The 24,663-nt window shown below is 47.1% G+C and overlaps 1 protein-coding gene and 1 long non-coding RNA gene across 10 annotated transcripts in view; one reads left to right on the top strand and one right to left on the bottom strand.

Moving 5' to 3' along the window:
• CACNG2 (calcium voltage-gated channel auxiliary subunit gamma 2) overlaps positions 1-23,148 on the bottom strand; it is a 120,328-nt gene extending 97,180 nt beyond the window's left edge. Inside the window, exon 1 of the mRNA XM_030856091.2 lies at positions 21,725-23,148. Coding sequence (XP_030711951.1) covers positions 21,725-21,935 — 211 coding nt within the window. The 5' untranslated portion in view covers positions 21,936-23,148. The remainder of the gene's footprint in view (positions 1-21,724) is intronic.
• The window catches only part of LOC132597889 (uncharacterized), a 39,436-nt gene continuing 37,356 nt past the window's right edge, over positions 22,584-24,663 (top strand). The window contains exons 1-3 of one of the 9 annotated variants that reach the window (XR_009565305.1): positions 22,594-23,318; positions 23,875-23,912; positions 24,282-24,384. This is a non-coding gene — a long non-coding RNA (uncharacterized lncRNA). Of the gene's footprint in view, positions 24,385-24,663 lie in introns of all 9 variants that reach the window. The other 8 variants (XR_009565302.1, XR_009565301.1, XR_009565303.1 and 5 more) reach the window with 8 other exon arrangements.

Genomic DNA, 24,663 nt, shown 5'->3' with positions numbered 1-24,663 from the left:
CTTTACCTGATATTCGTTATTAGGTTATTTTTAAAGAAATTATTTTGTCGACAGCATATCTGTCAGCATTTTCAATTTTCTTTTTTAAAAAACTATGATGTGTGACCAGTTCCGGTGAAGTGGAGTGGACCGACAGTCAAGGGCTAAAGGCCTTTGTAGGAAAATGTGGAAAAGAACAAATAAATGCATCAACTACCAAGCACCCCTCTCGCTATGTGATTAGGGCTCCTTAAGAGGTTATAGGAGTTGGCTCTCCACGGACTCCTCATTCTCTGCTGCTACCTAATTAAAAAGTAAATATGTTTCAATTATCACAAATGATTTTTATTTATCCACTGGAACCAGACCACAATCATTTATGCATTTTATAAAAGCTACAAAACAGCTCTCAGGTGACAAGGGCATTACGTACTATTAATTTTGGGCACTAATTTGGATGAATAACCTTGGGGCAGGAGCAATTGGTTGAGGGAAGACTGGAGAGGGCTTTTGTGGCATTGCCCTAGTTTCCATAACTGTCCGTTCATCCTTGTCTAACTGTCCACTTATGTTTGACGGGGAAAGAGCCCACTGCACTCCTTTTTCTCTGAACTCGGTTGAGTTGGGATGACACTCGGGGTGGAACTAGGATTAGAAATAGTCGTTGTTTTGAAAAATCTAGCATCTTGTTGTGAACAGAGTTTTTCTTCTAAAATGAAGTAATGCAAGTGGAAAGACTTCGGATACTTGAAGAATGTTCCAAATTAGTCATTGTTATGATGTCAATCCCCATCCCCATCACAGTTATCACCACCTTCATTACCGCCATCTTTATCATTACCTCTTCATCACTGTCACCATCATCACCACCAACTTCATCACCACCAGCTTCCTCACAATTATAATCACCTTTGTCATCACCACCAATACCACCACCACCGCCACCATCACCACCACCATCTTCATCACAACCTTCATTGTCACCACCATGATCACCACCACTGTAACTAAACAACTCCGATCCTGGTCTTTACCTCTTAAATTCTTTTCTCCTGTCAGACTTGTTATTTATAAGTTTATCCTTTATAAAGAATAAGAATGAAAAATCATTTCCTATTTTCTATTATTTTATTTTAAGAATTTTTATCTGTTTTATTCATGAGTAAGTTAGAAGCTCAAGACCTGCCTCTATCTCTCTATGTATCTATGTATCTATCATCTATCTAATCATTTTCTTTCTATATTTGGTGGTATTTCTGTGATTATTCCTTTTTTCTTTTTCTTCATTCCTCCACCATCGCTTGCAGTTGGTTTAGATCTCAGAGCCTAAAGTAATTGACACAGCGCCTGAAAATACAGAAAATGCTTCCCTACGCCCTAGTAGAGATACCAGACTGTTCATGTTTAGAAACAGCATGGTGAAGAGCAACTAAATTACGTTACCTTTTTGTGGGAAAAAGAGTACAACTCTTTATTCAGAGAAGAGGTTTCTAAAATGGAAGAAGGCAGTAAATCCAAACCTTTGATGAGCCCCTGGTACTTTAGCACCATGGTGTGCACATTGGTGACATCCCGTGAAGGCTTGTTGAATTGAATTTCAGTGTCAGCTTTTGGACAGGAAGGGAATTAAATCCATTGTCTCTTGGGCCACTTTATTCTCAGTCATAATCCTTTATTTTCAGGTCATATCCCTAGTCTCTCCCACTTCTTCCTTTTGTCTTTTACCAAAATTCATGACCCAGATGCTAAAGTAAAATTAACCATTAGTGTTTGGAATCCATTGGGTGGACTAGGGTTTAAATTCCAAGTCCACAAATGATTAGCCTGAAAAAAATCATTTAACTTCAAAAGAAGTTCTTAGTTTTCTCATCTGTGCAATGGTAGTCACTGCCATACAGGAAACGTTGTGGAAGTGGAATGCAATAAGGTCTATACGGTAGCTCCCAGTGTGTTCAGTGCACGGTAGGTGTGTGCTCGGTACCTGTACATTTCATGTGGAATATTGTTTCCTCTTCTCTCTGTGGTGTCCATTTCTGGTACAGCCAAAGGATGACTGGGTTGCATGCTCTTGGGGATCAGCTCTCCCTCTATCATCAGCTTATCTTTACAATGCTCAGCCATTAGGCAAATCTGATAATTGGATGAGGGAAGTGTGACATAGGCAGACCAGGAGGCAGAGTTCCCATGTGAATTTGATGTCCCTTTACTCACTGCAGGAGCCATAGGAGGCGGCCCATCTCCACAGGTTTGCACAGCCTGCTGATACTTAAAGATGGAAGCCCCGTGCCGGAGTGGAGGGCAAAGAGGGAGTTGTGAACCTGACTCGTACCTCTGCACCTGTTAGCTTTGTGACTTTGGGCAAGGTATTAATCTCTCACCTCCTTAGTTTCCTCAGCAGCTACATGGGGATCCTAAAGCAGCTTCTGCATGTTGCTCTGAGGATAAAATAAAAACATTTGGCGCCCACGATGGTGCTCAATAGATGCTGTTTTTTCTCCTTTTCCTTCCCTCTCTATCCCCTTTCTTTTTGAAGATTTCCTTTTCTATGTATTTCCCTTTCCTCCCGGGTTTCATGATACAGATTTTGAGAAATGCTGGGTGCTCGTGAGTGGCTTGCATGGAACCTGCAGTCGTTAGGAGAATGGCCACTAAAAAAATCCATTAAGCGATACACGTTTGATTGCGTAAATAAGCACGACACAATTATTGGGGTTCATTATTAAACTGTGATAGCAAATGAAACCAAAGTAATAATAATTGCATTGAAAGTCGGTGGACAGATACACCCTCTAATTTGTTTGAAAATACTACCCAACTTATTATTGACGCTCGATCATTCAATTATTAAAAAGAAGACCTCCAAACTGACAATGCTACTAATGGCGATACATCTTCCCAACACGAAGGGCTCTCACTTTGTTTTAATTAAAGGGAAGCAATGGAAGTGTTTTCCCTCATTTGAAAAAAAATCTTCCTTTTTTTCTCAGACCATCTGTCTGGCTGTTAAAATCCCATCAGCATCATTGCGAGAACGCTTACTTCCCCCATGCCTGCCATCCCAAAGGGGGTTCCGGAGCCAACGAGTTCATGATACCTCAGGGTCCTCCAAAGGAAGGTGTGCTGCTCCTGACTCTTCCTTTGAGGCATCCTGCCTTTCTTTCCTGGCCTCTCCATTCACAGCTGCACAGACCCTGTGATTCATTTCCAACCCCTCACGTTAATACACAGAAATTAGTTTATATCTCAATAATGTGTTGATTCATTCAACTGTTTAAGGAATAACTGTCTCTTCTCAGCGGTTTAGGCTCTAACGAGACGGTGCTGGGTCTTCACGATGAACAGCCTTGAGGTGAAGATCAACACTGCAAGTTCAGAGCATGCTTTATAGCTGAGGGGACCGAAGCCCACGAAACGAGGTGACTGAGTCAGGAACAAAGGTAGGGAAAGTAATACCTGTGTTCCTCTGCTCGGACCCAACGCCGGGATTCCTAACCCTTGAGACTCTTGGGCTTGTGTGTCACCTTATTTCAAACTGTTCTTATATTTCCCCCAATCCTTTCTGCCATTACTGTCCTGGGAGATATAGTCATTACTATTATTAAAAGGCTGACTTTTCACGTCCCCTCTGCCCCCCCCCCACGCCCGCCGGGGCACATTCATTGCTGAGAAATCTCATAGTACCTCTTCACGCTACAGGCAAATCCTATGTCTGAAAGACTCTAACACAGAGAAAGAAATCCCTTCCCCTTTTGTAGATGCAGTGGAAAGAGCTAATTGCTCTCACTATGGTGGTCTTGGGAAGGGGCATCTCCTGAAGACCCTGCAGGAAGACAAAGGGAAAACCCTCCAACTCAAGCCAGCATGTCAACAAGGGAGTCGCTTTCACTACCTCTTTCCTTGGGCTGTAGTCCACACCATTGTCCTTTCTAGATGGAAGAATCTGTCAAATTATAACCAAGAGCTGAGAGTTCCTGAGGCCGCAGAACGGCTCTTGGAGTCCACGCAATTTCTCTGGATTGGGCTCTGACCTTCTCTTCACTTTCCATCCCACTGCCCCTTTATCATCTAAAGAAAAAAGCTGATGAGTGATGGGGATGGAGGGACACCAGTCTCTGCGTCTCTCTCAAACCCAGTGGTTGGTTTATTAGTCACGATGGTGCTTTTGCAAAGTAAATGATGGGTTTTTGTAGTATCTGAGGTGAATTTAGTTGGTAGAGGGATGAATGTTTAAACAAATTTAAGCTGAGTATTATTAATGAGTGTCAAAAATTTAACCAGTGCATTAAACCAGTGATTCCTTAGATATTATTGCTTAGCATGAGGCTAAAATGGGATCAATTTAAAGATATGTGTTTGATTAATAACAATGTAGGTGGTCCCTGGATATGGCAAAAATAATGCAGGTGATACCCCAAATACTGGAGGATGGGAAACCTTGATTAAAACAACACCCGCCAGCTTCTGAGTCCCTATTCTGTGTTCAAATACTTTTTACAGATTTTTTTTGGCGGTACGTGGGCCTCTCACTGTTGTGGCCTCTCCCGTTGCGGAGCACAGGCTCCGGACGCGCAGGCTCAGCGGCCATGGCTCACGGGCCCAGCCGCTCCGCGGCATGTGGGATCTTCCCGGACCGGGACACGAACCCGTGTCCGCTGCAACGGCAGGCGGACTCTCAACCACTGCGCCACCAGGGAAGCCCCTATACAGATTACTTTAATTTTTATAACACATTGCTTGATAAGCAATATTATTCCTGTTGCAGGCAAGAAACGGCGGTTCAGTGAGATTAACCACCCTGCCTGAGGTTGTAGAGCTAGTCGGTCTTCAAACCCAAGCCCGTCTGATGTCCAAAAGGGGCTCCTTCTCCTGGATCCTGCTGCCCAATCAATCCAGAAGAAACTAGGGCAGGCAGTGGTTGGGTTCTAGGGAAAATCTATGGTCCTAGGCTGCCCCGGTGTGTGGTCCTGTCATCTGGCCTGTAATTTTAGCCTGAGTCCTGGCCACAGGCTCTGCGGTTTCCTCGCTCAGGCCACAAGCATTTACTCCCCTGCCGGGTAGTTCTCTTTGATCTCCAGGTCCTCATTGAGTTCTCCTTCAGCAGTGTTTCTGGGGCTGGAAGGCGTGTCTGTTCCTGCCTGGGGGGCGGGGCAGGAGGCAGGCCCCTCCCTGATTTCTGCTGCCGGTCCTCTTCCCTCCCACCAACTGTCATGGACCCTCTGGCCCTCGAGTTCCGTCTGCTCCGAGAGGGGGCAGCCCCCGTGCTCAGGCAGCCTCTGCCCATCCCTTCTATGCTTTCGCGCACCGCGCTAACCTCATTATGCTGAGCATCTGCCTCCCGTCTTCCTTCCCATCCCTGTCTCCTTCTCTCTTCGATGTGGGATGGGGGTGAGTTCCTTTCCCTCTGCACCCCGCTTTCCCTCACACCAGCCACCCCACCAATTCTGCCTCTGGCCACATCCCTGTAACCCTGGCGCCAGGTACCGTGGCCACGGAGGCCCATTGGGAAGCCTGAAAGGCACAGTGCTCTCAAGCTGGAGGGGAAGCCCTTTGAAACAGAACTTCCGGGCCAGGGTCTCCGGTTCGCCTGTGAACTCGGCGGGGAGGGATTCGCTCGCTATTCCAGAACTGAGGCCGGGAGAGCCGGGGAGCTGCAGCTTCCACGGCCAGCCAAGACTCAAACCAATTTCTTTCTCCCTCCCTTCCTCCATCTGTCCTTCTTTCCTTTTTTCTTTTCCTTCTTTCCCTGAAAAATTTTGCTGAGAGCCCACCACATGCCAGACACTGCCTTGGCTGCTTCATTTTGACGCATCGACCAATCCCCCGTTTCTTAACCAAGTGCCTGCCACGTGCCGGACACCATGCCGGGCAAGGGGCACAGAGGCAAACCCGACACCTCCTGTCTCAAGACCCTTACTGCCCCGTTGGAAGGACAAAGATTTGAGAACAAAGTACAAGAGAGTGCCCAGATCTTGTACGTCTGAACTGGGCGGAGAGAAAAATGCCCGACAGTGGAGCTCCTCTGGCGTTTGCAGCCCGTGGGAAAAAGTTGAGAGTTGCCACGTGGCTTCTGGCTTTGATCAGTCCCCATATCCCTCCTGTCGCTGTGTCAAAACGAAAACTGTGAAACGCCAAGACAGTAGAAATGGTTTCTTGTCACAATTCACCCCAGATGTAAAGCCCCATCTCTAAGCAGGCGTCTCCCTCACAGAGAAAATCCCAAAGAGGAGAAAACCGTCCATTTCTCAGTGCTACCTGAGGCCTCTCGTTTGCCAAATCCTACTGCCCTTTCATGGGACTTTGCGGGACAGGTAGAGAAGCCCAGAGCTTATCCGAGGGTACGAGCAGGGATGTAAGCTGGGAGGAAGGAGGATAAAGAGACCCAGGCTTGCAGTCGGCCGGGCCTCCTAAAGGTGGGATCTCATCTGCCCTAAAGCATGAGCAGCCGAGTGTGTGGTCCAGACGGGACCGTCTGGTGCAGTGGAATGGCAAACTCTCTTCAGTTCCACCAGCATCCTACTATGTGCCAGGCACTGTGCTAGGTGCTTGAGGCTAAATGTTGGACTGGGACCGGGGTGCGTGGGTCCTAGTCCCAGCATTGTTGCTAGCTGGCTCCATGCCACCAGGTCCCTTCCTTCTCTGGACCTCAAGCTCTTGGGTCATAAGGTGAGGGTCTGGACTAGGTGAGCTCCCTGGATACACTGCTACTTGCCTTCCTTCTTTCCTTTCCTTGTAGCAACAGAAGCCCTAATTTTTCACCATGCCTGTGGCCACTTGGGAATAAGATTATATTTTCCAGACTTCTTTATAGTTAATGTGTGGTCACATGACAAACTTCTGGCCAATGAGACCAAAGCAAAAATGCTGTGTGGTGTCTTCCAGGAAACCTCCTTCAGAGCCATGTGACAGGTGCCTTTTGCCTTTGTTTCTTTGTGCCATCCTCCACCTTGATGCCTGGAATGTGAAGGCAGTGGCGGGAGCTCTGGCAGTCACACTGGAGATGTGAGGTTAAAGGCCATACTCTACGGATGGTGGGGCAGGGAGCTGGTAGGAGCCTGCATTTGCTAACCAGTTTGTGGAGTCTCAAGACCAGCCTTGTATTTCATGTCTCCAGATTGGTTTCCTTGAGAAAGGATAAACTTTTTGGCTTATTAAGCCACTGTTAATTTTCTTTTTCTGTTGCTTGTTGTCAAATCTAATCCTTCCTGATACAAGCTCTAAAATCCCTTCCAGGGGAACGATTCTGAGCTTGTGATATTAGGGGAATTCTTTAAGCACTCACTCCCTGTGCTAGGCAGAATAATAACCTGCCAAAGACGTCTACAGCCCCATTCCTGTAACCTGCGAATATGTTTCACATGTTATGGCAAAGGCCAATTAAAGTTGCAGATGGAATTAAGGTTGCTAATCAGCTGACCTTAAGATAGAGAGATTATCCTTGATTATCCAGGCACGGGCAATGTCGTCACAAACATCGTTAGAAATGGAGGAGGGAGGCAGAAGAATTAGCATTACAGAGTTGCGCCATGAGAAGGACTCTGTCTGATGCTGCTGGCTTTGAAGATGCAGGAAGGGGCCACTGGCCAAGGAATGTGGACAGTCTCTAGAAGCTGGAAAAGGCATGGAAACAGATTTTCCCTTAGAGTCTCCAGAAGGAACACAGTCCTGCTGACACCTTTATTTTAGCCCACTGAGACCAACTTCAGACTTCAGACCTACAAAAGGGTAAGACCATAAGTCTGTGTCGTTTTAAGCCATTAAATTGATGGTCATTTGTTACGGCAGCAATGGGAAATGAACACATTGCCTCTGGTTTCTTACTGGCAAAGTGAGAATCATATAACACCTATGTTATAGAGTGCTGTGTGGTTTAAGGAAGGTGACATCTGAGTGGTCCATAGGACAGGGCTCAACACACAGGAGACCCTCAAACAACGTTAGCTCTCAGGGAAAGTCATCCCTTTCTCTCACACCTCTATACAATCGCCTTTAGCCGTTAATGACAATAGTAGCTGAAACATATTGATATGAAGTGCTCAGGACTGAACCGATGGCTTTACCAAATTCAGGCACTCTGAATTTATTCGGTGCCTGGGAGGAAAGTTGTCATCACCATTTTAGAGGTGAGAAAGCAGGCCCAGTCTGCCAGTGGCAGAGGTAGGATTTAGACCCATGTTCACCAGAGCCCACTGGCCATGCTGCAAAAGGTTGCTTCTCAAAGTGTGGTATCAGCCTCACCTGGGAGCTAGAAACACAGGCTCAGCCCCCACCTGGACCCCACATCAGCATCTGCAGTTCAACAAGATCCCCGGTTTGTTAGGGTACACATCCAAGTTTGAGAAGTTCTGCTCTAGACCCAGTAGTGCTCTGTCCTCTCCTTGACCTTATTCTTTGGGAGGCAGCCTCCAGTGGTATCATTTTCTTCATCTGTGTTTCGCCTTTCCCCTCTGTTCTACTTGGCAAACTCCTCTTCATCCTCCAAAACCCACTTCAGAGGGCACTTCCATAGGACCTCTTCCGGACCTCCCCACGTAGAGTTGTTCTTTTGTCTGACCCTTACACAGGCCTTCACAGTGCCCGAGCTCACTGGTAATAGTCTCGGTACATGCCTATCTCTTCTTCTAGGCCTTGATCTCCTTTGGAGCAATGGTATGTCTTCTGTCATCCAAATAACATTGAAACTGACTAAGCACCCTACTAGGTGCCAGGTCTGATCTCAGTCCTGGGGCTATCGTAGTAAATAGGACAGAAAAGATCCTGGTTTCTCAGAGCTTATATTCTGGTTGGGAAAGAAAGAATAAACACTGTAGACAAATTAGGAGAACACGAAATGAAGAAAAGAGAGACTGGGAAGAGGATGGTTGCTGTCAGCTGGGGGGATCAGAGCAGACCAGCCCCCTTAGGAGCTGACTTGTTTCTGTGCCCCCACAAATTAGCATAGAGCCTGACATAGCAAACATTCAAAAACTGTCAGATTGGATCAGATCTGACCATTCTCCCAGATCAAACTGCATGTCTTTAAGTTCATGTCCTTTCCGAGCAATTGCTAGGCAATTTTTTTCCTACCAAGAAACTCCTGAAATTCCCCTCTTCTCTGTGAAGTCCTCCGAGGTAAAAATCTAAAGCAGAGAATCCCCCATTCTCCAGCGCATACCCTGCCTCTCTCTCTCTTCATCCAGCACCGACGACGCGGACCATCTCCCTGGCGTCTGCCATTTAGTTATTGAATAAAGCACACCACGTGGTCAGCACGACAGGGTGCATTTCCCCGAACTGGGGTCAAGGTCAGAAAATGTCAGCTTCTAAAAGAGAAGCTCTGAAGGTAGCATAAAATGGGTGAGAGTCTCTCTTTTTAAAAGCAACAACTTACCCTAGAGCTGCCGAGTAAAAAGGAGTAGATTAGCTTGCCTTCCACCTGAGTCTTATCAGCGAGCACTGCTTGGGAATGTTGGATGTTTATGCATTTATTTCCAGATGCATGGCTTTATTCACTCTGTTAGCTGCTACACTCTGCCTGGGCTGGTGGTGTTTTGCTTACGTTTTCAGCCCTTGGAAGACAAAGACTCCACCTGTAATTTGTCATTGGCAGAGAGAAGCGTTTGCAAACTCGGATGCCTACAGAGGCCAGAGGAAGGCCAAAGCAGCCCAGCAGCCTTGGGAGCGGTGGGGACTTTGGGGAACTGCAGAGAACCTGCCATACCTGCCATACAGGATGTCCCTGTCCCATACCTGAAGGGACATCGGCTGCCCTGCTCCGATGTTGCCAAGCAGGAGGGGGGCTCAGGGTTACAAAAATCTGATTTTTTCCCCCAAAGGAAGCCAAACACAGGGCTTTTTTAAATAGGAAATTTCTCGATTTGTAGAATATTTTGAGTTGCCAAACAGTGACAGCTCACAGGTCACTGTTTGCAACTGTTGGTATAATCGATAATAAACACGCCAGTGATAAGAGCATCTGGCATTTAGAGAGTGTTTACTATGTACCAGCATCTTGTTAAACACTTTGCATGGGGCATCTTACTAAACTTTCACAATCAACCCATGCGTGAGATGCAATTTTCCCCACTTAGACACGAGAAAACCAGCTTAGAGAGGTGACATTCCTTGTCCAAGGTCACAAAACGGGTAAGTGATAAGGTTGGAATTTGAACCCAGGCTGTCAGATGCCAGAGCTGACACGAACTACAGGCCTGGCTAGAGCATAACGCATTCTTTCGTTATGATGATGCTGGGGAGAATCTGAGATTCGATACGCATCATAATCTCAAATGTAAAGCTTTTTTTCTTTATTCATTCATTCAACACTGACTGAGCAGCTACTACTTGCCAGGCCCTGGAAACACAGGTGTGGAATCACTCTACCCGAGGTTAAAGGTACCATCTTCCTCCTGCAAATTTCTCCTGTTTCCCCTGTCTCAGTGAAGGTCACTCACTGTCACGCCTTGCTCAACACAAGTGACAGTCCTGGATCCTCTGATTCTGTTCCCTTGCTCGACAGCCCCCCTGTCCCGTGCCCTGGGTCAGCTGCTTCCTCAGTTGCTGGGCTGGGCAACCATCTCCTCCCTGGACTCCCTTCTCTGTCCTCCCCTTCTTCCCATTTCTACTTCACATGGCTTCCTGAGCCATCCTCCTAAAATGCAAATCTGATCATATCATTTCCTTCTCAAAATTCTCCTCTTTAGACTCTTTACACGTGAACCATCCCTTCATGACGTGGTCTTTGTCTAACCTCATCCCTCAGGACTAACACCTTCCCCAGCCTCCCTTCCTGCACCTGATCCTCCAGCAATACTAGAAACTTGTGTGGTCCCCCAAACATCCCACACCCTCTCACACGTCTTCCTGGAAGAATCTCTCCACCCCTAGGTGTGCTTGCATGGGTCCTCCAATCCCCCAGTGGGGCATAAGTTCCTTGAGGGCAGGGGCTGTGTCTTTTCGCCTTTGTAAACTCAGAGCCTAGGATGGTAACTGGTACATGGCAGTGACTGAGTACATTTTGTTGAAGAAATGGACAGGGGGACTCATGGTCTGGAGGTGGAGACAGAAATGGAAGCAGGCAACAAAAAAGATGGAAGATGCTGCGTCGGAGACATGCAGAGATGCTGTGGAAGGAAAGAGGGAGGGAACGTGAGCCAGGTGGGAGCAGGGTAGGAGGGGGCAGAGCTGTTGGGGGAAGTGACAATTCAACTGAGTCCTGAAGACAAGTGGAATGTGGTTGGAAATGGCCCTCTAGGCAGAGGGCTGGGGAGAGGGAATATATGTATGTATTCACCTCCTCCCCCTCCACAAACTACAGAGAGGGATGTCTATGCGTTTTGAGGCATCCTTTTGTATTCAGAGCTGTGGGAAAACCTGGTAGCCCCTCCACTTTTCCCTACTCTTCTCTGGGTAAGGAGCATATCCTAACTGAAGCTTCAAAGTTTTAAAAACTTCATCAAACGTGGAGCACAAACAGCAATTTCTGCTTAGCTTTGCCTTCAAATTCTCAAAGAAATTTATGTATAGATTTTGGGGCCAGGGGAAAATTGTAAATATAATTCATGTAATAGAAGGCTGTGCACAGGTTTTGGGGTTGGACAGGCTTGGGTTAGAACTCCAGCTCTGCTACTTGCTGTGTGACCTTGGGCAAGTCACTTAACTTCTCTGAGCCTCTTATGATGGAGATAGTGGATATCATAGCATATACCTTTAGAATTGTAAAGACTAAATAAGAGTTAACCCCTGGAAAGCATCTAAACAGTGCTCAGCACAAAGGAAGCACTCAATGAATGATTAGTTATTATTATCGTATTATTAGTGTTAAAATGATGGCAGAATAGTCATTTTTAGGGTTGCTTTCTTTGCAAAATACGTTGGAGGAGAATTGGGGAGGAGAGTTCTCAACCATAGGGAAAATTCAAGAAGGATAAAGAATAAGACTTGTGCAGACAGAGATCCAGGTTGAGGGGAAAAGGTGGCAGAAATGAATGAATGATCCTTTATGCAGAGAAAGTGAGAAAAGACAGCCTGGGGCAAAACTGGGATAAAGAAAGGTCTAGGGATGGATACAAGTATATGTATGGTTGAGTTGCTTTGCTGTACACCTGAAACTATCACAACATTGTTAATCGGCTATACTCCAATATAAAATAAACAGTTAAAAAAAAGCAAAGCAAGGTCTAGGGATCAGCAAGCACTGGCCACCAGTGAATTTTGTCTGATGACAAGGCCAGAGAGAGGCTGGCACTGGGGCATGTAAATTGCACGGTGGATGGTGTAGCAAAGCAAGGTACCAATTCCCCACTCAATGAAGCTACGGCAACCGTGCACCTAGGATCCCATACCTAATCTGTGGCCTGCTTGTTAGCAGCTGGAAGACTACCCAAGGTTGAGGAAGTTCAGGGAAAAATGAATAAATATAGTGTCAACAAGGAGAAAGGGGAGGCGGCTCCTCAGAGGCCGACTCACGGCTGCCAAGTCAGTACCTCTGAGCCAGGCGATCACGTATGAGGGTTTGGATTGAGAGAAAAGGTACCAGCTGCCCAGGAGGGAACAGGCTCACGGGGGCTAATCAGCATCCCAGGTTGCGGGGTGCAAGGGAAACCCTTGCCTGTTCTCAAGGATCTTTCAGATGCGGTTCCAGCCAAACCTTGGAGGGATGACTGGGCAAGAGGAGGGAGTTTTTAAGAGCCCACCTCCCTCCCCTGATGGGAGCTCCTTGAGGCCAGGCAGCGTTGCCTTCCTCATTCGCTCCACATTTAGCTCCTGAGCACGCTGTTTGTGCCAAGGCTGACAGGCCCCTGCCCTCACATGGCTCACAGTCTCCTAGGGGCACACAGACCATAAGCAAATAAATGCTCAAAAGAAAAAAAAGTCAATGTTAAGATGTTAAAAAAGGAAATAAAATCGAGTGACTTGACAGGGAGCTCCTTTAGATGGGGCAGTCAGGAAGGCTCCTCGAGACGGTGGTACTGAGCAGAGACTTGTCTTCATCCTCGTCACCCCAGCGCCCAGCCCACTGTGTGTGGCCAATAAAGGCTTGTTCTGCTGGGGAGGGAGCGCCTTGAAGCACCTCTACTGTATATCACTTACAGTCTTCTTCCTTCCCCCTCTTACTCTCTGTTCACTACAATTGACTTAGGGCGAGTCACCTGGTCACTGCCACAGTCTCCTGTGCTCACCTCTTCCCAGTTAAATCACACCAGCTCTGGCGACCCCAGCTCCCATCCGTCAGAGTCCGAACAGCCAGTGATCTCACTAACGGACAAAGCCAGGTGCGCCCCTCCCTTGCTTCCCACCTCTCTGGACCCCCCTTTTCTCCCACGCCGAAACACTAACTGCTCTGTGAGAGCCATTTCTGTCCCTTTGGGATCCCATCTCCACTGCCTCCCAAACTCCCCCTCCCTGCCTTCTACCTTCCAGCCTCACTGGACCATCGGCATGACTGCTTGGGCATCTGTGTTTCCGCACATGCCGTTCCTTCTGTCTGAGGTGCGCTTCATCTCCCCAGCTTGCTCACCCTTACGCATCCTCAGAACCCTGTCTTGCCTGGCATCCCCTCCTCCCCAGTCTCTCTGCTCCCAGAATTCCCCGGGCTTATGCTTCCCACTGTGTCATCAGCATCATCTGTTCACTGGTTTGTCTTCTACTAGATTAGAAGTTCCTTGAGGGCAGATGGAGACTTTGCCTCTGTCCTAGACTCTCACACGGCACCTGGCAAGGACTCGGAAAGCTGTGGAACAAAGATCAACTATCACCCTTTTCTTTGTCAAGAAAGGTTCTCGTAAGACCACACACTTCCCCCACATTGTTTCCTGAGTCACGGGACAGGCACTAAGGGCAAGTGGGAGAAATCCCTCGGGCTCTCTCAACACCCTGTCTGCATTTCTCTCTGCCAGCAAGATAGTTTTCCATCTCCCTTTGATTCCAAGACACAAATTTTAAGTTTTAAGGTTTCTGAAATTAGAGTATGTTTTACAACTGATATGTACATGAAATTTGTTTGCCCCTGTCCCGAAAGCTGTTTAAGTAGCTAGTTCATTTTTATTTTTTATTTATTTATTTATTTTTTTTGATAGTTCATTTTTATAATCAATGGCATCAGAACTGAGGGAAGATGGAGCTGGGAGATTACAGCCCTTTATGTACCCAGGAGAAAGGACCGGGATGTGAGGCCATAGAGTTCAGCGACGATCCCACAACGCTGACATGCATTTCTTGGCATTGGGGAGCACAGTTCACATCCCTCTACTCTCATTCCTATTTTCAAAAAGTCTGGCGGATTTAACTGAGCCTCATTGCCATTCCAGCTCAAATCCTCAAAGATCGTAACTGATCGTAAGAGATGCCAGGAATCTCTCTGAGTTTGGGGGAGGGTGATAAGGCGAGGTGGCAGCAGGCTATGTCAAATGTCTTGCATGAGACAGAGTCATTCTGTGAGATGCCTGTTCTTTGGGATTCCCTGCTTGGACTCACCTGGAGGGTCCTGAGGGAGGATGGGTCTTGTTCACTTCTGCCTCCCAATGTCTACTGCAGGATTGGAACCTACCATCAACACCTCCACTAAGCATAGTTTGAATTTTGTTGATTGGAGTTGAATCAATCTATTTTTTCCCTTCTCTGTGCTGTCATGAGTTTTGAGGCCAAAGAGACCACCGCACTCAGATGTGGGTGGAATCAGGAAGAGCATGACAAAGAGAAGGGAAGGGTGCTCTAACCCCCACAACAACCTTAGGGGCAGGCATCGTCAGCTCCATTAGATAGATGGTGTGAAGGAGGCACAGAGATAGAATTAACTAGCTCAAGGTCACACAGCTTATAAGCAAGAAGCTAGAAGTCAAAGAGCAAAATTCTTTAACAAGACTAGCAAGGCCCCGCACCCTTGGGTGCTAACTATTTCTGCATCCCCCTCCCCACACCATCCAGCAACCTCCCCTCCCCATCCCCCCTCCCTCTGGGTCCTCCAGCCACCCTGGCCTCCTCCCAGGACTTGCTCCTTCTCTCCCTCACTGATCTTTGCACTTGGTGCCCTCCAACCTGGAAAGTTTCTTCTTCACCCAGTTAACTTCTATGCATCCTTCATATAGCCATTCACATCTCACCTCCTCAGGGAAGGCTCCTCTGATTAGAACGATCTTAATATCATAAACTCACAGTCTCGTGTGACTCTCCTTGAGAGGACTTAGCATAGTTGTAACTTACTTCACAACTATGTTAAGTGAGAGTCTTTAAAGTAAGGTCTGTCTCTTCCAGAAAGCTCTGAGAGCAGTGACCCTGAAGGGAGTTGCTGCCCACCATGACCCCAACACTTGGCCCAGCACCTGGCACGTTGCAGGGGCTCATCAAAGATTTAACAAATAAAATAAACGAGTGAAGGAATTGCTTGATCTGTGGCTGTAAACTAACCTGGAAACTTAAAGTGCATATTTCATCTGAATATGGTTTTTTGGCCAAAATACTTATAGTCAAGGCTAAAAGGAACCATTGCATTTTTGAACCATTTAAAAATCTCCTGCATTATCAGTCTGGGTACATATCTCCTCCTCCCCCACTGACCTGAAAGCAAACACTCATGGGAAACTCTCCCCGAGGATCTTTGTGACAGACGCTGTGGATGATGTAGAGAGAGGAAAGCATGGCCAGTATCTATTTAGAGGATGTTCACCCCCCAGCACTTTCTTCTCAGGCATTTATTTTCTCTCCAAACACTTTCTTTCTTATTATCTTTGTTATTGTCCCTTGTGTGTTGAAACGCTCTCTCTCCTTCCCTTCTCTCTTCTCTCTGTGTTGAGTCCATTATTTATTTTTTGGAATGTCAGAAAAAAAAAAAAAAGAAAGAAAGATGCTTCTGCCACCATTGCTCACGGTTTGTAATTTAAGGAACAATCCTTTGACGATATGAAGGGATCATTATTTCTCGATGCCCACCCTGTAGTGGGCAGTGGTGGTTTTGTTCATTTGCCAACAAAGGTGGGCTGACTCTTGCACTATCATAATTGCTGCGGCTACAGCAATGGGCAGAAAAGAGATCCCTGCCTTCCTGGGGCTGACAGTCTAGTGGTGCAGACACACAACAAATGGCATGAGTAAATTTCATAGCGTGCTGGAAGGTGGGATGTACTCTGTAAAAAAATATAAATAAATAAAACAGAGCCAGGAGGATTTATGAGGGGTACAGAGTAGGGGTTTTTGACTGTAATTTCAAACCAGGTGATCAGGAAAGAAGGTGGCACTCATTGGTTTAATCCCAACGAATCACCCTGTGAGAAGGCTGTTAGACCTCCTTTTTGTGGAAAGGGAAACGGAGGCTTGGAGAGGTTAGATGACTTGCCCCAAATCGCACAGCTCGTAAAGCTGCAGTGCTTGAAGGGAACCCAGGTCTGTGCGGCTGCAAAACTCTTTCAACGGCACCACATACAACAAAGCTGCATCTGAAAACTCCTGCGACTTCAGGGGACATAAATTTGTTATTCTTTGAAAACTGCTTGCCAGCGTAAAACTCACGGAGAGCTTACATCGAGGACACTTCCAAAATGAAAGGGCAAACACGAAGAGGCGTGTGGTGGGTCCAGCCTGAAGTTCAGTATTTGTTCCCTTGGGCTCGTGGGAGTGAGAAGTTTCTGGCAGAGTCACCCGGCAAGGTGCAGGCAGCTGGAGGGAGTGGCATGTGGGGGAGTCTGGTGGGTCAGAACTCAGGTGTCCTGACGTGCTTGGGTTGGGCGCTCAGAACGGACACTCGGTGGGATGCAGACAGAATAGAATCCAGTGCTGGCAGTGAATCTGAGCACAAGACCACAGAACGCCAGGTTCATGCATAGAGCCCTCTGGAGGTTTGCAGGGTGGAAACAAGAGGCCTGGATTCAAGTTCTCCCTCTGCCACCCTCTGCCCATGTGGCCTTGGTGTGAGGTGTCACACCTGGCACCTGTAAAGGGAGGGGCAGGAGGGCAATGTGAATGGGCTGCGATTTGCAGGGCTGGTTCCTCAATAAAGGAATCAGGTTTGTCTTACAAGGTGAGAAGGGCTAGGAAAGTGGGGCCTGGCTCCACGGAAAACTGCTGATCAGTACCTACGACCTTAGGCAAAGTTCTCGAGGTCCTGGGAACTGGGTGGGGAAGTCTGGTAAAGAATTCTGGGGCAGGTTTTGGGGAAGCTACGTAGGGATGGTCCATGATGCCTGCTCTCTGCCCAAAGTGTCTGTTCTAGTGAGTATTAGGATCAAACTAGATTTTGGCATCCTTTAAAAGCTGAAGAGGGAAGAAAAGCAGTGGGTTAATGTTTTTCTTCCCCATAGAGACTGAGTGTACTGATAATTTTTCTTTAGCTCATTAGGAGCTGTGCAACCCAATGACTGACTCTTTTTGAATTTTCTCATTTTACAACAATGAAGTCATGACTCATTCTTTTAAAAAAGAAATTCCATAACCTATATGGGAAAAGAATCTGAAAAAGAATGGATCTATGTGTATATATAACTGAATCAATTTGCTGTACACCTGAAACTAACACAACATTGTAAATCAACTACGCTCCAATACAAAATAAAAAATTAAATTAAAAAAATAAAAAAGAAATTCTGGGAAGAACAAACCAATCGTCCTGATTTCCTCATCCCCTTCCCCCCCTCTCTCCCCCACCCCCTCTCTCTCTCAATTACTTGCTTGCTGCATGACCTTATGATCTTTGAATTAATTTCAATAATTTAAGAATTTCTGAATCAATCCATTGATAGATATTTTTTCTGGACCTACTGTGTGCAAAGGACCTAAAGAGAATCAAATTATCTTGGGAATTATGGAGCGATAGGTACACAGTATGAAGGCCCATCAGTAACTTCTAAACTCAGCTCTTCCACACGTAAAGACAAGAGTGTCCGGGAAAGGCAGTTCGCATTTCTAAAATAAAAGATATATACTTTCCTTCTGCAGAACAAGAGAGCCATGGCTGAACCCCGCGTGGGGCACTGGGCACCTTGCAGGCCAAGCAAAAGCTATGCAATTATGAACTTGGAAAAGATAGTTCAGGAAAACCCAGACACCTCTTACTCAAAGAGAACAGGGATGGAGAATGGATGGCAGAGCCCCTGTGAGTAAGCAAGTTGTGGAGGAGAAGAGAGGAAAAGCCAGGAAGAAGAGGAGCTCAGAAATTCAGCAGAGGGATTTGAACAATCTGGACAGAGAGAAAGATTTTTGCTCTCCCTCACAGCAAGGAAAAGGGCGAGAGAGGGAGAGAGAAGGGAGAGTGCATTTCTGCCTTGGACCACGTTGTACTGCTGCTGGCTCCTCCTCTGCAGGGCTGGGAATCCTCTGGGGGAGACATGGAGCCCAGACAGAGGGCAGGAAGGTGCAGGAGAGAATAAACACAAAGAGTGAATTTCTTGCTGCCCCTGGAGACGATGATTCCTTTTGGTGACAACAGAGGTTAATACACGGAACAGCAGGTCACCGCGTGGCCCAGAGACAGCACGCTTGGAACAAGCTGTTTTAATGTCCTGTTGTAGATTTTACTGAATTCTTCTCTGAAAGGGCCAATTCATCTCTCCATTCGGAGGCTCTTAAAGCAGCTTTCCCGAAAAGTTCAAGAACTTTTCCTATCACTTTCCATCTACATGGATCCACGGGCAGACCGTCCCCCAAGCCCTCAAATCCCACGAAGGACACTAGTTTGCTGGGGGTTTCAAGTTCACACCCAGAGACACCACTACTCTTCACTCTGCAGAGGGAGAAAATAAAGGCTGTGGTTTCTTCTTGATTCCTCTCCCCTTCCCACTGTGTCTACCCCTAACAAGTGGTCCTGTTCTCTTCTCATTCCGCAACAGAGGAATGCATTTCACAAAGAGCCATAGAGGCAAAGAAAGGTTTTCTGATTCTTATTTTCATCAAGAAGTGAACAGCCACAAAAAAGTCATCTCAGGAGATAAAAAGCCCTCATGCAAACCGGAGAGCCAAAGAGATCGGAAGCAGACAGGGTTGTTTTTCATGTGGAGTCATTAGCAGCATGTTGGAGAGAAGATTGGAAATCTGTTCGCAACTTTTTGGATACGGGCAGGAAACACAATAAAGGGGTGATGGGAAATCTTTTCTGAAAGTCCAGTTTCTCACAAAAAACACAGGTTGGGGGAACCTGGCAACTTGATTTCCATAAAGGCCAACCCTATTTTGAATGCTCAATAAAGCAAGTACACGAACGCCCCACAAGAACCATCTGTGTCAACCTGCAGAAATAAATGCATTTATAATCTTTGGAAATCAGTGCAGTCTTTGAAAATATGTGGCTTTAAAACCTTCAAACCACTTCCTAAGTGGCCAAGGCCCAACTTCCTAAGGGGGAGTCTGAGGCCTTCAAAACTCCATATGGACAGAGGCTTTGGAAATTAAAGGCCAGGTTGAACTGGGGCCCTGAGTACCCACCCTTCCTGCCTGGACCTTGGCTACAAGTGGAAAAGGCACAAGAATCCTAAAGCAGCCCGGCCCAGCCTTCCCCACCATCCCCCCACCCGCGACTGCCGGGAGGCCCCAGTCCTGGGGAGAAGAGCCAAACCCACAATCCTTGGGAAGTGTTGCAATACTAACCCTTTTAGGGATGATTCAGGGAGGGAGGTGTGGGTACGGCTTGGAGAGAAAGCTGAAGGGGGCGGGCAGCACATTTGGGGATGTGGACACCAAACAGATGGAATTTTAATGAAAATACTTAAGCCTTTTAATGCATAAGTGATCCAAAGCCACAGTCTAGTCCTCTTCCCTTCAGGGAATTAGAAACTGTTTAAAAGATCATGGTATTAAGAATTTGCACATAAAACCCTGATAAAGTATATTTATACCAACTCACCAATTGCTGGGAATATTTCTCCTAAAACCATGTCCTGTCTTTCGTCTCATCTCTTGTCTGCATATCTTCATCCATCTAACTAAAGTCCAAGGAAGGTAAATTGCTACTATGACCATTTCCCTAAAGCAACCCTCATTCACTTTGCTTTCCTTCTCTTTTGGAATAAAAGCATGCCATAAATGTTTAATTAACTGGAAGTCTTTCCACTGTTAGTGACTAGCTGCATGAAAGCCTCTTCATTTTTTTAAAGGAGGGGTGTGTTTAAAACAGTGCCTATTAATTTCCCGATATTGATTCTTCGGCTGGGGAAGAGCATATAGCATTCAGCATAGAGCTCCGCTGCAGACCATGTTCAAGGCAGTGGTTTGGATTGAGAAAGGGCACCAAATGCAGTATGCGTCAAATAGACCATCGCTCAATGAAGTCACTTAGCTATTCAAAACATGTTCAGCCGTCACTCAACCACTTGCACCAAGATTGTTGGGGGGGGGTGGGTGGGCATGGAATTGGTGCTCTTTCCCAGACATAAATATTTCCCAAAGAGCAGCTTTTGCTCAGTTTGGGTTAGACTCTGAGGCCACATCATTTCTCCCTCTCCCTGTCTGTTTCCTTCTCTTCTCCACCATCTCCTGGCTTCAACTCCCTGCATCACCATCCCATGTTGAGCTTAACAAACAATCCTGCGGTCCCCGCTTCCCGACGCCGCCTCAAACGGCCTCCGTATTGGTTCATAGCAGAAGCAAAGCACATAAGCTTTTCTTTCCACCCAGAAACATGTATCTCTCTGTGCATGTCTTCCTATGGGTGGCTGTAGCTTGTACACACAGACATAGGTAGCCGCTCAAATGCAGCCCCTCATATTAAAGTCTGTTGCTAAATGCAGGTTGTATGACCTGCAGGAGTTTTTCCCCCCTGTGTTTATTAATGTGTCTCAAAGCACATGCTTTCACCCGTACCCTGATCTTCCAGCCTTTCCACCGTGGGGACCGCTTTGCCCACAGCACATGCACAGGCACACGTGTCCCAATGACCCTGCAAGATCAAGACAAACAGCTGACACTCCTGACCCACTGCTCCCTACTGTTCCCCCTCAACCTCCCCATGCCCTCCTCTCCCTCCCAGCCTCCCTGCACAATGTCTGATTCCCAAGCTGGCTGCAATGCTGATTCTACACGCTTCTGGATAATAGACATGTCACTCTGTGTGGAAGTGAATCGGTTCTCAGCCTAACCTGCAAGTGAATTGCTGTTTATTAGAACTTGGGTCTGTTTCCTGTGAGAGACGTTACGTGTTTTTAGACTTTGTAAACGTTAAAACACACATACACACACAGCCAGTCGCCTCGAACGATATGTGTGGCTCATAGACATTACGAAATGCTCTTGAACTCAGCTTGCGATCCTGGAATAATTAGGATTTACCAAATAAGGGTTCTTAGAAAAAACAGATTTTTTTTTAAAAAAAAGGAGATTTGCAGATGATGAGGTGTCTGGGACTTTTGGGGAGTAAGGGGAGGAGGACGGGAAAGGAAAAGCATTTTGGAATTCTTCATTACGAAAAGAGGAGCGGGGTTGAGAGAGGCAGTTATTCTCTACCCCCTCATAGATGGCCATACTACATCAAAAGGCAAATCCTAATGATTCCAAAGCAGGTGGAGCACATTTGACTTTTAAAGACAATCTCTTGTTGTTTTCATCATATCATAGATGATTTCAATGAAGAGGTTTGAAGGAAGGGGGGTGGTGGAGGCTGGAGAGTTGAGTATGGCTTTTGCTTATTGATTTTCTTTCCTCTGAAACTAACCCAACCAACCTTGATCTGTGGTGGAAGGAGTGAAGTAAGAAAATGGTGGAATGTAAAGGGAACTTATTTGGAAGCGGGTGGGGAGGGGGAGTGAGAAGAGGAGGGGGGGTGGAGAGGGGGAGGAGATGGGAAATCAAATACCTTCTAGGCAGCAGGTTCTCCATAATCCAGAATGGGTCATAACTTCCTCGTTCTTTTTGCTGGTTTCATTCTCACTGACACTTTTGGTCTTGCAAACCCCTCTGGAGTAGAGCCAATAGTCGGTTCCCACAGCTATGGTCATCAGACTGAAGGCAGCGAAAGCACCAACGGTGGTTAAAAGCATTTGAACACCTCGATCAAACAGCCCCATAATTCTTCATTATATAAACACCCAACCGACTTCTGGTTCTCGGGAGAGTGTGTGTGAGGGTGCGAGTACTAAAGCAAAAAAATAAAAATAATTCCACTACGAATATAATGGATATATGTGTTAATAGAGGATATGGAGGGATATAAAAAAAGGGAGGTAAGAAAGCTCACGGAAAAGAGTGTAAATTATAAAGATCACACGGGAAGAGAGGCTTGCCTTTTGAGATCAGAAACTGTTCCAGTTGCAGTGATTAAAAAAAAAAAAAAAAGGAAAAAATAAAAAGACACCCCCCACCCCCCCAAGTGAGATGCCTTAATCTCTTTTCCTAAAATTCTGGTCTCCAGTTTCCATATGTGATAGCTAATTTGGAGAGGGCTTCCACAGTGAACCAGGGATCAGCCGCATTCTCAACACAATCTCTCATGGTCGGGACCTAGACAGTTAGAGATTGTAAAAGCCGAGATGCAACCTTCCGTCTTCGCTCTCGACTCTGCGGCCTGCGCCATGAAAATCCTTTGCTTCGCCAGTTCTCTTCCTTGGGGGGGTCTCGGGCGTTTTCGTTTCAGACCAGACTTCCCAGTATTCTGTAAGCCCTTGATTTCAGCTGAACAGGTGCGGGGGTCTCGCCTTCCATGGTTGTGCCCCGGCAGCGGCAGCTGCAGCAGCAGGGCGGGCAGGCGCGGCGGCGGCGGCGGCGGCGGCAGGACGAGCAGCGGCGGCGGTTATTGTTGTTGGTGGCGGTGGTAGTGTTGGCGAAGTGGGGGAGGGAGGGGGTTTCTCCCAGAGAATCGAGGCGGGTTTCCCTCCCCCTATCTGCAAAGCTCCTGGAAACAAGGGAGCCGGCGTCTTGCTGCAGGATGGGCCGTCCGCCTGCCCCCTCCCACCCCACTCCCTGCCGGCTCGGCCCCCGGCGGAGGCGCTCCCACCTACTGCATTACCGGGTGGTGCTGAACTGGACAGCTCCCTGCGCCGCCCGCTTCGCGCGCTCCCCGGCTCCCCCGGCGGCCCGCCAGGAGGGGGGCGCGGGCCAGAGTCCTCCCTTCCCTCGGGGGCAGCAAGGCCAGGGCAGAGCGGGGGCTGCCTTTCCTCTTTTTACCCCTCTCCCAGATCCTGAAATGAGCGCTCTCCTGGGCTCCCGGAGCTTAGAGGAAGGCGTAGCTAGAGATAGCTCCGCTCCCTCTCCCTTTCCCTCTCCCTCTCTCTCTCTCTCTCACTCTCTCCCCTTCCCTTCCCCCCCGCTGTTTCTTCCAGCTCAGCCTCCTTCTCATTCCATCTCTACGTGCCCAGAGCTTCAAATACAACCCTCCCATCACAATCAGACGGGCACAAAACTTGGACCAGCCGTTTCTTTGCCTGGAAGCCCTGAAAATATAACCTGGATGGGTAATTACAAACACGGTCTCTATGTGTTTTTTAAATCATCTTTTGCACTTTGCTGTTTGGGGGATCTGTTTTATTTTGTTGGCACGTTAGCTGTTCTCCTTTTGGTCGTTTCTGTCTCGTCTCTGTCTCTTTCTAGCTGACAGGGTGTGTATGTGTGTCTCTGTAGTTTTCCGTGAAATCCCAAATCTTGCTCCTACAAGCAGACATTTTGGAAAGATTATTCATGGAAAAGGGTGCAAAAGGGTGACTGGCGGCTGGGGCTTGGGCGATGAGTTTCATCTCAAGGATAAACATGTTTGAGGGGAAGTGAGTGAAATGTGAGTCCTTCTAAGTTTCCCATGTCATTTGTGAACTGGATGGGAAGAGATAAAAATCTCCCTGCTGTGAATAAGGAAACACATCATAACTCTCCGCTTTTCCTCAGCAGAATGGTTGTCTTGTGTTAATTACAGTGTCACCTCTTGTTTCTATATGTGCAACTTTTCCTTAATGCGACCCCTGGAGAAAGAACCCCATCAGATTCCTGCTGCTACTGATTATATTTCTCTCTGATCAGTTTCCTAGTTAGGTGAGGGAGAGCACATGAGGCATGAGGTAGGTGCACTGTTTTTAATTTTGGGTGGGGGGAGGAGCCTAGAGAGACGTGTAAATCTGATGGGTCAGTTGGGGGTTAGCGATGTTTCAATTTCATAGCTCAGCTATTCTATACTTTCTTCTTCCATTTTTGTCTGGAGATAATTTGCTTGACAATTTCTTAGTGATCTGGTGATTATCAAAGAGTATATAAAAGGTGACTGAATTCAAAACAGACTTTCTTTGGTATTGCCTAACGTCTTTCCCTTAGCTCAGAGTTGGTCTGAAGGTATGGTCAATACATTTTTTTTTTTTTTTTTTGGTGTAGAAAAACTACCTGTTTCTCCCCTCCTTGAAACTTCCTTCTCTCGCTCCCTTTTCCCTTCTCAGAAAGGAAGGACTCTTGAGAGGGGTAATCGCTGTGCTCCTGGCACCTTGGAGAGGGTCCTGGTGTCCGGAGAATGCGACCAAGATTACAGCAACCTCTGCTAAGGTACGTTTAGGGTATATATAGCAAGAGCTACTTTTGCGGACTGAGGATTTCTCCTGTTTGGTTTCTTGTCCTTTGAGGATGGGGATGGAAATTGGGATGGGAGAGGAACTGACATGCTGATCTCACTCAGCAGGGAGCCTAGCAAGTTCAGCCAGGGGTTCAGATGAGTGATTTTCTTGGCTCTCTTCCTTGAGAAAACAGTGAGGGGCAAGCAGGAAGCCTTCTTAAACGGGACTTTTGGGGAGAGTCGAGAGAGGTTTGGGCACAGCCACATGAGCC

The sequence above is a fragment of the Globicephala melas genome, chromosome 10 (genome assembly GCF_963455315.2).
Source record: "Globicephala melas chromosome 10, mGloMel1.2, whole genome shotgun sequence".
NCBI classification, from domain to species: domain Eukaryota; kingdom Metazoa; phylum Chordata; class Mammalia; order Artiodactyla; family Delphinidae; genus Globicephala; species Globicephala melas.
This window is presented reverse-complemented; position numbering and strand designations above follow the sequence as displayed.